The 13,456-nt window shown below is 42.0% G+C and overlaps 1 protein-coding gene and 1 long non-coding RNA gene across 3 annotated transcripts in view; one reads left to right on the forward strand and one right to left on the reverse strand.

Annotated features, from left to right (window-relative positions):
* Positions 1–237: 237 nt before the first annotated feature.
* Positions 238–3,191, reverse strand: LOC135315382 (uncharacterized). Its single transcript, XR_010374842.1, has 2 exons — positions 2,634–3,191; positions 238–1,672 (listed from the first exon to the last, which is right to left on the reverse strand). It is a non-coding gene; the product is annotated as an uncharacterized LOC135315382 (long non-coding RNA).
* Positions 2,980–13,456, forward strand: part of TMEM164 (transmembrane protein 164) — a 47,509-nt gene continuing 37,032 nt past the window's right edge. Inside the window, exons 1-2 of one of the 2 annotated variants that reach the window (XM_064463359.1) lie at positions 2,980–3,019; positions 3,637–4,232. In XM_064463359.1, the coding sequence (XP_064319429.1) occupies positions 3,768–4,232 (465 nt within the window). In that variant the 5' untranslated portion in view covers positions 2,980–3,019; positions 3,637–3,767. Of the gene's footprint in view, positions 3,020–3,154; positions 3,374–3,636; positions 4,233–13,456 lie in introns of those variants that run through there. The other variant, XM_064463358.1, reaches the window with a different exon arrangement.

Genomic DNA, 13,456 nt, shown 5'->3' on the forward strand with positions numbered 1-13,456 from the left:
CTTCATCCGCTGCCAGAAGGTGCGTGTGTGTTGGAACAAAGATTCCTAGAATTCTGTCTGGTCTTCTGAATAAAATCTCAGAAATTTATGACCTGGGTTTGGGCATCACCTTAATTCCCATAGAAAACTAACTCTATCCCAGCTGAAACCAGGACACCGTTTTTGTATTTCAAGAAGCTACAGACAGAAAAATAAATCTAATGTTAGATATAGGAACAAGCCTCGGGCTCTCGTGCAAACATTTTAGTTACAGGAATTTATTGCTTTTAGAGAACCATTTCTATTGACATAGGAGATATATATGTTTACAATGGATCTTAGGAAGAGCCTCAATTAGTGAAAGGATGAGAAAAAATGATTGACAAACAGAAAAGAGCAACAGTATACTGTTCAGTCAATAATACTAAATTCTTATTCACAGATTTCAGAGTACTTTTCAAAAACGCTGAAGAAACTGAAACAGAGAGAATGAAGGAAGTGTGCCTGAGCCACCCAGCAGATCAAGATCAGAAAACCAGACCTTCCAGATTTATAGTGGATGACAATCTGAACGCGAACTAATGATATTGTGCTGTTGCAAAGAAATATCAATCGTACTAGGATGTCCACTTTTATATCAACTATGTTCCTTCTTTCTAATGAGTGGAAAATCACAGAAAAACAAGAAATCAGCAGGTCAGCTCATCCATCACTATGACCCAGACTAGCATCAAATAGATCAGCTAAGTGCCCCAGGTTATGACAACCTCTGGAATTATAATTGTAATGTTACTCAGCTTTCTCATACAGTCAACCACATAGCCCCAGAAAAGCTTATGCTGGCATAAGACAGCATTGTGGTTTAATCTGGCAGGCAGATAAACATCTCAGGGGGTGGGGAGCAGGAAAAGGGATGGAGAACGTGCTGGGTTTGACTTGGGTAGAGTTAATTTTCTTCATAGCGGTTGGGGCTGTGGAGTTGTGCTGGAGACAGTGTTGATAACAAGGGGATGTTTTCATTCCTGCTGAGCAGGGCTTGCACAGAGCCAAGGCCTTTTCTGCCCCTCACCCCACCCCACCAGTGAGGAGCTGGGGGTGCACAAGGAGCTGGGAGGGGACATGGCTGGGACAGTGACCCCAGCTGACTCCAGGGATGTCCCACACCACATGGCGTCATGCTCAGCATATAGAGCTGGGGGAAGGGGGGGCATTTGGAGCGATGGTGTTTGTCTTCCCAAGCCACCGTTACGCGTGATGGAGCCCTGATCTTCTGGGGGTGGCTGAGTACCTGCCTGCCTGTGGGAAGGGCGGCATGAATTCCTCATTTTGTTTGCTTGTGTGCACGGGTTTTGCTTTACCTGTTAAACTGTCTTTATCTCACCCGACGAGCTTTCTCACTTTTACCCTTCCGATTCTCTCCCCCACCCCACCGGGGGGAGGCGAGTGAGCAGCTGCGTGGGGCAGAGCTGCTGGCTGGGGTTAAACCACAACAGACAGTGAGAGAGAAAATAAGTAGCAAGGGGAAAAGGAAAGGCAGCAATGATTTACACCAGGTGCCTCATACCAGTGTAACGTGCTGGATGCAACTTGATCTCACTGAATATCTTCTTTATTTTTTTTTTTTTAAAAACATGCTTCTGAATGATCAAGACTATTTTAATATTTCATTCTGTCCCCTTCAGCTTCGCATCACCTGCAAAGTTAATAAATATGTTTCATTATTTACATCGTTACTAACAAAAAGACCCAAACTGAAGAAGGCTCTAGGAACCCAGCAATATATTTTCTTTTTCACAATCTTCTACTGCTTACTCTCCATTCAGTTTTGTATAGACTTTATAATACATTTATCCAGACCGTACTCCTCTAACTTTTTAATGTGAATGTCATGTAAGTGTCAAAACCTAATCAAACTGACAACAGGCTCTGTCCTACCCACAAGGCCTGTTCCTTACTGGAGGAGAAAATCAAGTTATCTGGCGTGATTTATTTTTGACAAATCCATGTTGACTGCTATAGCTCCCTGGTTATCATCTAGGTGCTAATAATAGTTTGGGAGGTTATTTGTCCTTGGATTTTTCTGGGTTTCAGTTATTTACTCTGATAGAGCTGTATTTCTCTGGCTCCATCCCACCTTGATAACAGCAATTTACAGTTGCCTCTTCTGTTTTTTCAGCATCTCATTCACCTTTTTAAGTCAGTCAATTCTTCAACTGTCTTTCGATCACGTTCCCTAGACTTTAACAATTTGAAAACATTTCATTTACCTGAGTGCTCCTAATCTGTTCTTTACCTACTCTGGAGTGAGACAACTTTGTTTTCAGCATCACCAGTCCTAAGCATCTGCTCGCAGGTGATCTTTTTGGACATCTGATACAACAAAGCCCCCAATTACTACGCCACCAATACTACAACTGCTTCACAAAGCCACAACCCAGCTGCCTCCAGGAACTAAACCTCGCTTCCACTGCACAAGGCTCGGTTTTGCACATACTTAGGTAACTCGTGCATGCACACAAGCAGGGTCTTGGGACCAAACCTGGCCTCTGCTGCGCAAGGCTCAGTTTTGGGCACACTTCAGTAACTCAAGCGCGCACAGAAGCAGGGTCTTGCGCTCTATGGTATCGCACAAGCACACATCTGCACACACTTACCCCATGCTTCGACTGCAGCTGAGCTGAAAACCCTCACAACTTCGGCCTTTTATGGTGCGCGGGTAAGAGGCAGGCCACTGCAATTTCTTGGCCGACTACCACCTGCTGCCACAGCGCTTGAGAAACTAGTTTATCAAGTTAAGGCCGCCCGTGGAACCGGGCCTGGGAGCAGCACGGCGGTGACAGGCGGGCACGCCGGGCCCGAGCAGCGCGGAGAGCGGCGAAGTCCCTCGGGCCCTTCGCCTCCTCGCCGCCGGTGGCACTGAGGGGAGGGCGGGGGCGGCCGGGCGAACCGCGGGCGCTGCGAGGAGCAGGAGGAGGAGGAGGAGGAGGAGGAAGGGGAGCCGCCGGGCGAAAGCAGAGGCAACAGGCAGGAGGAAGCCGAGGTCGGGGCGAGGGAGAGGGGAGCGCGGCCCGCCGGGGAGGAGGCGGCGAGGGACGGAGGCAGTGGCGGGAGGCGGGAGCAGCCGGGGCGGAGGGAGGAGCGGGCGGCCGGGCGCAGCCAATCCCGGGAACTCGTCCATTTTACGGTGTGAGTCAGGCACGTCGGTGGGGTGATGCTACGGCGCCGGGAAGGGGCCGGGAGAGCGGCGGGGAGCGGCCCGCCCGCCCGGGCTCCTACTCTTAAACCGTGCCGCCGCCGCTGAGGGACGCGCTGCTTCCTCCTTCCCTCGCCGAGGCCGGCCCCGTGGCGGGGGGGCGCTGGGCCTGCCTCCCTGACGGAGCTCCCGCCGGCGGAGGTACCGGGCCCGGCGGCGGGCAGGGGTGGGCGCGGGAGCGGCGGCGGCGGGCAGGGCGGCGGTGGCCCGGCGGAGGAGGGCGTCGCGGCCGGCCGTCGTGCCTCCCTGCCGAGGGGGGCGGCCCCGCCACGGCCGGGGAGAGCGACGAGCGTTGCCGGCGGCGGAGGGAGAGTGCCGGGCGGGGAGGAGGAGGGCTGCTGAGGCGAGGGGCTTCGGCCGCTGCTCGCAGGCTCCATTCATCGGTGGCTCCTCCCTTCCTGCAGGCTGCTGCCTGCGGGTCTCGTCCGGGCATCGAAAGGAAAAGCCCCGGGTCAGCCCTGCCCCGAGCCGAGCTGCTCGCTCCTCCTGAAGCTTGGGGAGGAAGGGGACTACAGAGGGGCCGTCCTTGCGTTTCATGTTTCGTCAGCCCGACAGCATTTTGGCTTTGATTCCGTCTTGCTCCTACCTGTTCCTGGACAGTGACGGGGAGGAGAAGAGGCACCGTCCCACCATGTCTCGTTACAGCCTCCATAATCTGCTCGACTGGATGTACGGGGGTGTGGACCCCAGCTTTGCTGGCAACGGAGGGCCAGAATGCGCGGCCTTTCTCTCCGGGCAGCAGCGCTTTCTGGAGAGTTTGGTCTTCCTCAGCGTGGGCGTCGTGGAGATCCTCCTGTCCCTGTGGAAGCTCAGGCAGCTGCACTTGAGGGAGCTGGAGGGTCACCTGCTGCAGCAGCCCCAGACTAAGCAGGAGAGCTTGGGCAAGAATGTGCTGCTGGTGGTGCTCTGCCTCATCTTTGGGCTGGAGGTGGGGTTCAAGTTTGCCACCAGGACTGTCATTTACCTCCTGAATCCCTGCCATGTGGTCACTATGATGCAGGTAAGGCTTGTGTATGGTTACCGGGAAATTTGCTTTAGTTTTATACTTGCAAAGCAGTATTTTTTTTCCCCGTAGTCGGTTTGTGGACTGAAAGTGCGTAGCAAAAGCACAAATGCCAAAAACTAGTATGAATGCTTTAAATCCGATTTAGTTTTTAATCAGCTGAGTTGAAATCTATGGAGAAAACAAGTCAAGTGAAAAGGTGAAATTTGGACTAATGTCCAAATCTCTGGTTGAAGATACAAAAAATTAAAGCTGTCTCAGCACTTGCTATCACCTAATCTTTGTTTCAGGGATAGAAAATGCTGTTTCCACTAACAGCGGTGGTAAAATTTGCACCAAACTTAATAAAAACACGATTATTGCTAAAGCAGCTATGTAATTTACAGGCAGCTTTTTCAAGCAAGTCACTTTTAGGGGTGTGAATGTATTTTGTGAAGATGTTGAAGCAACAAATTACTCTTCATTTTGTGCAGGCAATGTTGGTTTACCTTTCTAATTTTCAAAGCTGAATAGGAAGGAAACAGGAGTTACCATGTCTCATACATGGGGTGCACAAACCTATCTGGCTTAATACCTGTGGATATACTATGCACTTTAATGACTTGTGGCTTGGTTGTTGGTGCATGATAATGTGCAATTTGCATAGCTTCCAAAATAATGGAAGCATTCATAAACAGTTACTGAAAGGCGGTATCTAAAGCTTAGAAGCTGTGTTTGTCAATAGTCCTGTGCATGCACTTGAGTGTCCGTCTCACTGAGCTTGGTAAGGAGTGGGGGAGATGTCAAAAATTATTTTAATTATGCTAATATTGTACCCTCACACTGGACAATGTACAAAATTTAAGCTCAAGAATTAATAGAAGAATGTCAAAAAGGCTTTCATAAAAGCTGCTGTGATAACATCTATGATCAGTAACAGGTGAAAATCGGACCAATTTTTTGGTTTCACCAAAACAGGTAAAAAATGAACTTAGTCTCCCTTTGCAGAACGCGAAATGATCTGGGCTGTATCAGATCAAGCCAGTCATTACTTTCACTCCTGGAGAGCATTTCCTAACAGGAATGGAAACATCTTTTCTGGTTGTACCAGAGGTCTGAGGGAGACGGATATTGTTTCAAGAGGAGAAAAACAAGCTCTTACAGCAATATTCAATACCTTTGTAGCAATTAACTTACATTTCCAGAACTTAATTAGTAGGTTATGTAAAGTCCTGAGCAGTGATGCAATGTTAGCTTAGTGTTTTACACCATAGGACACTTACCACCTTGAAGTGGTAACAATTGCTGTGCAATCAGTTAGTCAGTATTGGTAATGAAGGGGAAAGTAGAAGGTATGCAAGAACTGTAGAAATAATTCAAATGAAATAATATAGCCACATTCCATTTCTTGACAGTACTCAATATTTACTGGAAAAACTTCCTATTAATTCTCTGGGAAGGAGGTGAGGATACGTTACCATTATAATTTGGAAGTTTAGTTGTCTTGATATGGAATTAGAATCACAGAACATGATATCGTAATAAGTATTCAGCAAAATCTAGTGCTTATACATAAACAATACAAGCTTCCCCATTTACCTTGTTCATTAATGCTTCCCCCAGGAAGACACTTAGCCTCTGTAGTCGGGCATGGGTGGTTCTTAATCTCTTCTTCACCAATTGTGAAGGTTTTTTTAAATAATTCTCTGCTAATTACTCATTAGAAATGGTGTTCCAGCATTTGTGAAATTGGAAGGTGGATATTTCAGCAAAATTCAGAAATCATACCTCTTCATCCTCAAACAGATATAGAACAGAAATAGGCCTGGGCTTAATGTGGAGAATGAAAATAGCTGCAAAACCAATAGCTTTCAGCAGAGAAAACAGATTAGATGCAAAGATAGTTGATGACCTCCAACACCAGAAGAGTAATACATAGTAGCTGGCACCTTGCAAGCGTTGTTCTTCTGGCCTGAATTTGCTGAGGGGAACAGGTTGGCAAGATGAAATGTATGAAAAGATAATTTATCCTTCACTTCTGTTCTTACAGTAGTTTGTACATAATCCTGCTGCTGTGCCTAAACATTAGGATGAACAAAGTAGGTGAAGAGATGAAACATGCTACAGCAATCAAGATGACTTCAAAGGGAAGCCAACAGTAGCTGTTGGTAAAGGTCTCTTCTTTCACTCAATTTCTGTTTTCGTTCAGCTAACTGTTTCACCTCAGAGCAACAAAAGCTCTGGGCTCTGAGCCAAAAATAGTTGAAACTGGAAATTATCCTTCAGATTTCCTCTGCATAAAAGCAAAAGTCATGCTTTTAAAAGACCCAAGACTGAAATGAAATCACAAAATAAAATGGGAATTACATTTGTGGTGCATTTGGGCAGACAGAACTGTGTAATATAATACAATGGATACTGAGTTCTACAAGTGAGTCTGTTCTGATCAGGTGTCTGATTTCTGCCAACCCATGTTCAAATCTTTGAATTTTCTTGTTTTTCTTATGAAAAGGTTTTTCATAAGTGGGAAGAACTAGTTTAGGTCTGTTATTGCAAGGGTGAATTGTTGATCAAATGAACTGCTGATTCTCGTGGTTAATCAGATTCAGAGAATTTGTTGCTGTCCTGCCACCTAGTTGCATTATCTAGAAACAGTACTGCTCATTTCCCGCCCTAATCTTGGGTTTGGCTTCTTGCATAGCTTTTGGAGGAAGAAGGGCAATATTGTGCCTTCACAAGTGATATAAGTGCACCATTGCTGAGAGGTAAATACTTCAATTTTTTTGAAAATTTGTATGTATATATGTATTTTAAACCAAAGGTGAATGGAAATGTCTCTGGTTTCTGTGACAGCTATCTGATGAGGATGGAGGTGTCCTTGTGCAGTACAGTATTTAGTTAGTATGTGGTGCAGCAGGAGAGACGTCTATGAAGGAGTATCATACTAAGCTCTTCCTTTACATGAAGAGTGGTCTTACTGAAAATTATTTGAATACCTCTATTAAAAAAGAAAAAATAGCACTCTGTTTTTAGGACTGAGGAAATGATTGGCCCAATGATACTGCTGTAACCCTGACATAGAAGGGTATCCTAAGAGGAAAACATTAAGTCCACTAGGGTGTTGCAAACCTATTCTCCTTTCCATAGCAGAAAAAAGTCAGCATATGTTTAGGGGGCCAAGTGTTATATTTTCAAGATGTTAATCCTTTTCAGTATTTTATGACCCTTAATTATGGTATTGAAATTGAAGATGTGAAGGAAACCTTTTAAGTTTCTGATTCAGCAGTGTAAGAGGGAGGATTCACCCAGTAGCCAATTACAGCACTACTGATTTCTTTAAAAGCTTTGTAAAGGAGACTTTTATCAGCATTCAGAGCGGGGCTGTTGAGAAGCGTATGCAAGTGTTGTGTCCCTGCGTATGAGCATCAAAATACTTACAGCATTAGAATTGCCATCAAAAACTGTGTTCTTCATTATTTGTTCCTGTAGCCCCAGTTTGTAATTTCTGACATGTATTTTTCAAGCTGTTATTTGTAATCAATGTAATTTAATGAAAATGTGTAAACATGGGTGTGTCTTGATGTCCTGTAAGGTACCAAGCGGGCGTTAACAGGCAAGTAAGGTTACATGTAGACAAATACAAACCAGGACCCAGAGATAAAATTAGTCTGCAAAAGGGACATTTGGAAAACAAAATGTAAGGAAAAACTATTATGCGAAGCCGCCTACATCAGAGTAGGCGGGTAACAATGGTGGGGTGAAGTGATCTCAAAAGCCCTGTCAAACCTCAATGATTACATGAATATTATTTTTTTTTCTTTTTTAAAATTCGAATTTTAGGTTTGCGAGTTGCATCTTGAAGCTGGTAGTTTTAAGTTGGTTTCTCCGAGCTTTGCTAAGCCTATTCAGTTCTAAACACTGAAGGTTATGACTCATCAGTTTGTAGAAATTAAAAGCATGTGTGTAAGTTTCTTGAAACCTTGCTTAGGGATGTGGCAGAGATATGACTATAGCCTAATCCTAACACGATAGGTACAGCTAGTCCTTCTCCTAAACTGTTGTAAATTATCAGCTTCCTTGATTTTAATATGCCAATGCCTTCTTTGAGAAGGGTGATGTAACACTAGTCTGCAAAATGAGTTTTGGGATTTTTTTGTTTGTTTGTTTTGGGAAGAGGTTTGCAAGTGTTCTTCCTACAGAATCATTTCTCAGTGGTACATCCTGAGCTGGTAAATTGTCGTAGTACTCTTCCAGTTCTACACCTAACTAGTGCACTTAAGACAGATAAGGACTGATTTTTGCCTGGAATAAAGAAAACGTTTTTATAGGAAATATCTGTCTTGCTGGATGACTCTTCAAACAGTGGTCTTTTCAGGCAAAGGGAAGTAAACTCAAGGGGGAGTGACAGGTGGAAAAAAGGCAAGGGAAAGAAGTATAGGGGAGTCCAGTTCTGTCCGGAGATCTCGATCTGATGTTTGCGTGACGAAAAACAGTGCTAAGTGCATCTGCAGTTCAGTAAATACTAAATCCTGTGTTCATTATTTCCAGTTTTTTAGTGGCCTGGATCCTTTCTGTCCTCTGCAAAAGACGCTACTGTGTTTTTGGAAACAATGGGCTGGTTTTGGAACTCTACATAATAAACATAGCTTGACTGAATCCTGCATTATTTGGGGATATGTCCCAACATATAACTAACCAATTATAATTATCTCTCACTCTCTCCCCTCCTCCCATCCCTTTTTTTTTAAAAAAAAAAAACAACTTGGAAAAAGTGTGATTTCTTTCAGGTGTGAATCTGGATTTAAGTTGTGTACACTGCTCCTAAGTGCTTTGTAATATTTGGAAGAATCCAGTTAAATTGTGTATGGTTTTCTATATTTTGTCTCTTCAAAACCTTGAATTAAAGTTAAAGGGACATTCATGTCCTGTTATTTGGGAGTGAGTATGAAGAACCCTTGATTACAGAAATTCAGTACATTTTTATAGAAATGACACTGAATAATGGTATTGGGTTACATGAGCAACAGCCTGCAAGTAAAAGTTTTATGAGTTATTCAGTCTTTAAAGGGTGGCAGTATTCTAAATCAAAGATGTTTTCCAATAGTTTCATTCAATGCTTAGTGTATTAAGACTGTTGGGCAAGATGTAGAGCAGCGAAGGAAAAATTTCCTATGAATATATACACATTTTTTTCAAAATATAAGTATCTAAATATAAGCTTCTAAATCTCCCTTTTTCTACGTGTGCATATTTCCCTTACCCACATAAATTTTGTGTATACTTCCCATGTTCCAAAACCTGGTACTTCTACTTGCAGACCTTGTAATTTTTAAAGTACCCCAGAAGGTAGGACTCATTTCAGGAGATATGATAAAAGTGAAATTTAGTAGAACTTTATATGTTAATGATTGTTTAAAAAAAATAATTGAGGAAATCAAGGCTATATATTTGGTGTATAGTATGATTTATTCCCAAATCAGTACATCCAGGAGGTGTGTGAGTCTGTTGCAGCAAGGTCAACAATCCTTTCAGTGCTCTGAAATGCCATCTGGTAGACATAACATTCCTCAGTTAAACTTAAGTGGAAGATGTGCGTAACTGGAGCTCACAAACAGGTGGGATTATGAAGTATGCAGCTTGATTTTTAGATCTGCATAATACACGAGGCTTTTTTCTTACAACTGCAAATCAACTTGTGATACTGCCTCTTAAAGCTGATGGCTAGAGAGGAAATTCATCATAGTGTGTGTTGAAAAAGGGCAGCTGAATTAAAGCACTGAAAGCACAGTATTCCTTGATGACAAGCCTTATTTTTTGCAAAAGAGTGCATTTTACTGCTAGAAAGAAGATAGCAGCTCAAGGGGCGTAGATATGAAGTGACAGGTCATGAGACACATCTTCAGTTCCTTCATACTGGGTCTGGGATGTTCCAGAGCTATAAATTTGGCTTTAAAAAACCCGCCCATGGATCGCTTGTATAATTTAATCTGCCCTTGGTTCCAATAACTGTCATTTCTTAATTGCTACTATTTATTCTCAAGCAATGATTTTGTTGTGTTTAAAAAACACTGTCAACTGAAGTTTAGAGGCTTTAACTGATACCATAATTAATGTAATGGTTATTTATTGAGCTGACAATTTTAACACCATATATATAGTTTGTTTCCTCATTGGGCTTATTTTTAGTAATTCCCAGCACATAGTATAGAAATAGGGAACTAATAGTTTGAGGCAAGACAAGGATTCTTATGCAGAAATAATAGTAACTTTTGATTTAGTGTAGAAAGAATAGCAAATGTGTCTGAAGGCAGTGAATCAGTTTTCTTTGTTTGAAGAGACTACAGTTAAGCCACTTTAATTTAGGGAAGATTTGGCCAGTACATGCTTTATTTTGAGCTGAAATATGTGTGCATTAGTCAAGGTGATGGGGATCGTGGTAAGGTCATGCTCCCAATGAATGCTCTAGCTGAGGAATTGGAGTTTAAAGCTCTCACTTAAGTTAAACCTTTGTTTTGAAGTTGCTGGAATTTGGAAATACCCGATGTGCTTGAGGATAGAATGCATTCTTTGGTAATTCTCACCTTTACTCTGTATATCCTTAGGAGAAAAGAATATAAAAAGTGGGGAGTTGACAACAAGTAATCTTACTCTCTGAAAAGGAGCAGGAATTGCATGATTGGAAATTCCAGATGAAAAAACTTAACTTTCTCTTACCCCAAATATTTACACTGAGGGTTATTACCTAAAGGCCATTAGGTGAATAATTAGGTAATCAGATATTGGATTGTTCTGATGAGATCATCACAGACTTTTTAATCTGATTATTTTAATTCTAAAAACCCCTTCTTTGTTGCCTGCCTTGCACTGCTGTAAATGTTTACACGCCTAGTCATAGAGGCTGAGTTTTACTGCAGTGGTTGTACATCAACCATGTTCACTGTAGCAATTTGAACTGAGTTGGTGTTCACCGAGAGCAAGTTCTGCACCATGAATGTGAAACCTGTGAAGAGTGTAATGGGACTCATGTTTCTTGTGACACTTCCCCAGGGCTTTAGATAGATGTGGTAAGGATTTACATTTATTCAGATTGCCAAGTAATTAGTGTCAAGTCACTTCAATTGTTTATATTTTAATACCTCGGTAGTTCATGAAATGCCTACCTAAATTATCAGGAATATGATATTATATGCCTTCGCTTTTTATGGATCGTGTTACTGTTTCTGGTTTTTTGGCAAAAAATATCCGTAATAATAAAGCTATTAGATATTTATTAACCTGCTGTTTTTAAAGATTACAAATTTCTGTTGTAAAATCCTACAAATTGAGGAACTGTGGACTGTGACAAGGAAAACGTATTGGTGACTTGAGGCAGCGAAGAGCAGGGCTTTCTACGATGGTTTTGCTTCTGTAGGAAGCTGATATGAAACATCATGCTTGGCGAAAAGGTACAAAAGTGAATGTGTATGAATATACACATGAGAATCTTACTGTGAACTCAGACAAGCTTCCACGCTGTCACTGACAGATGTGAATGCAAGTTAATCTAAATTCAGTGCAAATTAAACTTTCTTCAGAAATTGGACTTCTGAATATTTTTTTAATTCAGCCTTTTTTTTTGTTCTTTGACCCCAGATAAATTTTTGATTGTCAGTTTTTGCTAAAGCATTAAGCTCAGAATGGGGAAGGAAGTAACCCACTACTAGTGATGGGCTGATGCAGATAGTGATTAGAGAGAAAAAGGAAGAAAAATCACCTCAGTGACACTTTTTCTCTGAAATACTGATTCCTAAGATGCGATAACTAATGCTACTGCGCACATGTAGACCTGAGTCTTATGTTAATAATTAATCTTAAAATATGAGAAGTCTAGAAATCTTTTGCCTAAGATGGTAAAAGGGAGGAAGGTGAGCACAGGTTTGTGAGTAAACAAGCGTGTGGAAGGGGAGACTAATCTAGAATGTCCCAATGACCATACATAATTTAGAAGACAGTAGATTGCAGATGATGGAAATTCTTCAGCTTGCTACACTTCTTTCACCCCTGGGTAGAACTGGGAAACTGGGAGGTTGGAAGGAGGGACAGGCAGCTTCCTGTGTTCCCAGTCTGGTTTATATAACACAGAAAGTACTTTTACTGTAGAATTACTTAATGGTCTGCCAGCAATGTTGCTTTGACTCATGAATATCCTTAAAGCTAGATCAGCAGTTCCACTGGACACATTAATTACTCCCTGAACCTCTCCGGGAGCTGTAGTAAGGCAGCTGTGATTTTTATGCTAAAATTTTAAATACATTCACATTGCTGCTGTTCAGTAATGAGAATGTAGCACCTTTTGATCTCTGTTCTCTTTTCGGATTTGGCAGTCTGAACTTGTCAAAACACAGTTATAATTTCTTTTAAAGTTACCTTTTAGAAGGCAAACAGATGGCTGTTAAGTGATATGGCTGTTCTGTGCTGAATTGATAGTTTATGCAAAAACAGTTGATGTCTTAACATGTACCTCGATGCTGTATCAAATCTGTATGATGGAGTTGTTAAACCATTACATTCTGATAAATGACAGGGTGATTTTTTTAACTCACTTAAAAAGTTAATTTTAGAGATAATTAACAAAGTCTTCTAAATCTTTTCAATTATCCAGCTGCTTGAATGTTCCTTGCCTTACGTTTTACCATTGCACGGGAAAATACACTTTACCACTGTATCTTAGACTTTTAAACATACCTTGCAATTTCTTCTGCTCTGGAGGGTACTTTGATACACCTAAGAAAGGGTGAAAATTTTTATTTCAGTGCAGATTGACCAAAACCTGTGTGTGTCTCTCTTTTTTTTTTTTCTTTCTTTTTTTTTTTAAAATTTATTTCAGTTTTGGATTAATCTAGTTCCCATGAATTTTTCACATTGCTCTGAATATTGCAAGTAGAAATTAAAATCTAACCTCCTGAAGTCTTCATTTTGTGCTAAAAATCAATTTATGACCTGCTTAAGTGACCATGACTGGAATGTTTGAAAAGAAAGATATGTTTCCAGTTTGCTGCAACATGATACTAAATCAAATGGGTGGCTCAGGGACAGAGAAGCTGCTGCTTTGAAAGGTGAATGAAATCTGTGCTGCGTATGTGGGGTGCAGGGGTTTTGCCTGCTGCCAGAAACCACTGTACTCGGACGTCTGTAAGTGTTCCCATTGATAATATAAGTGCTAGTTTGTGTGATGTTTGATCTGGAATGGTTAGGGTTGTGTG

Source organism: Phalacrocorax carbo, chromosome 11 (genome assembly GCF_963921805.1).
Source record: "Phalacrocorax carbo chromosome 11, bPhaCar2.1, whole genome shotgun sequence".
Classification (NCBI taxonomy): domain Eukaryota; kingdom Metazoa; phylum Chordata; class Aves; order Suliformes; family Phalacrocoracidae; genus Phalacrocorax; species Phalacrocorax carbo.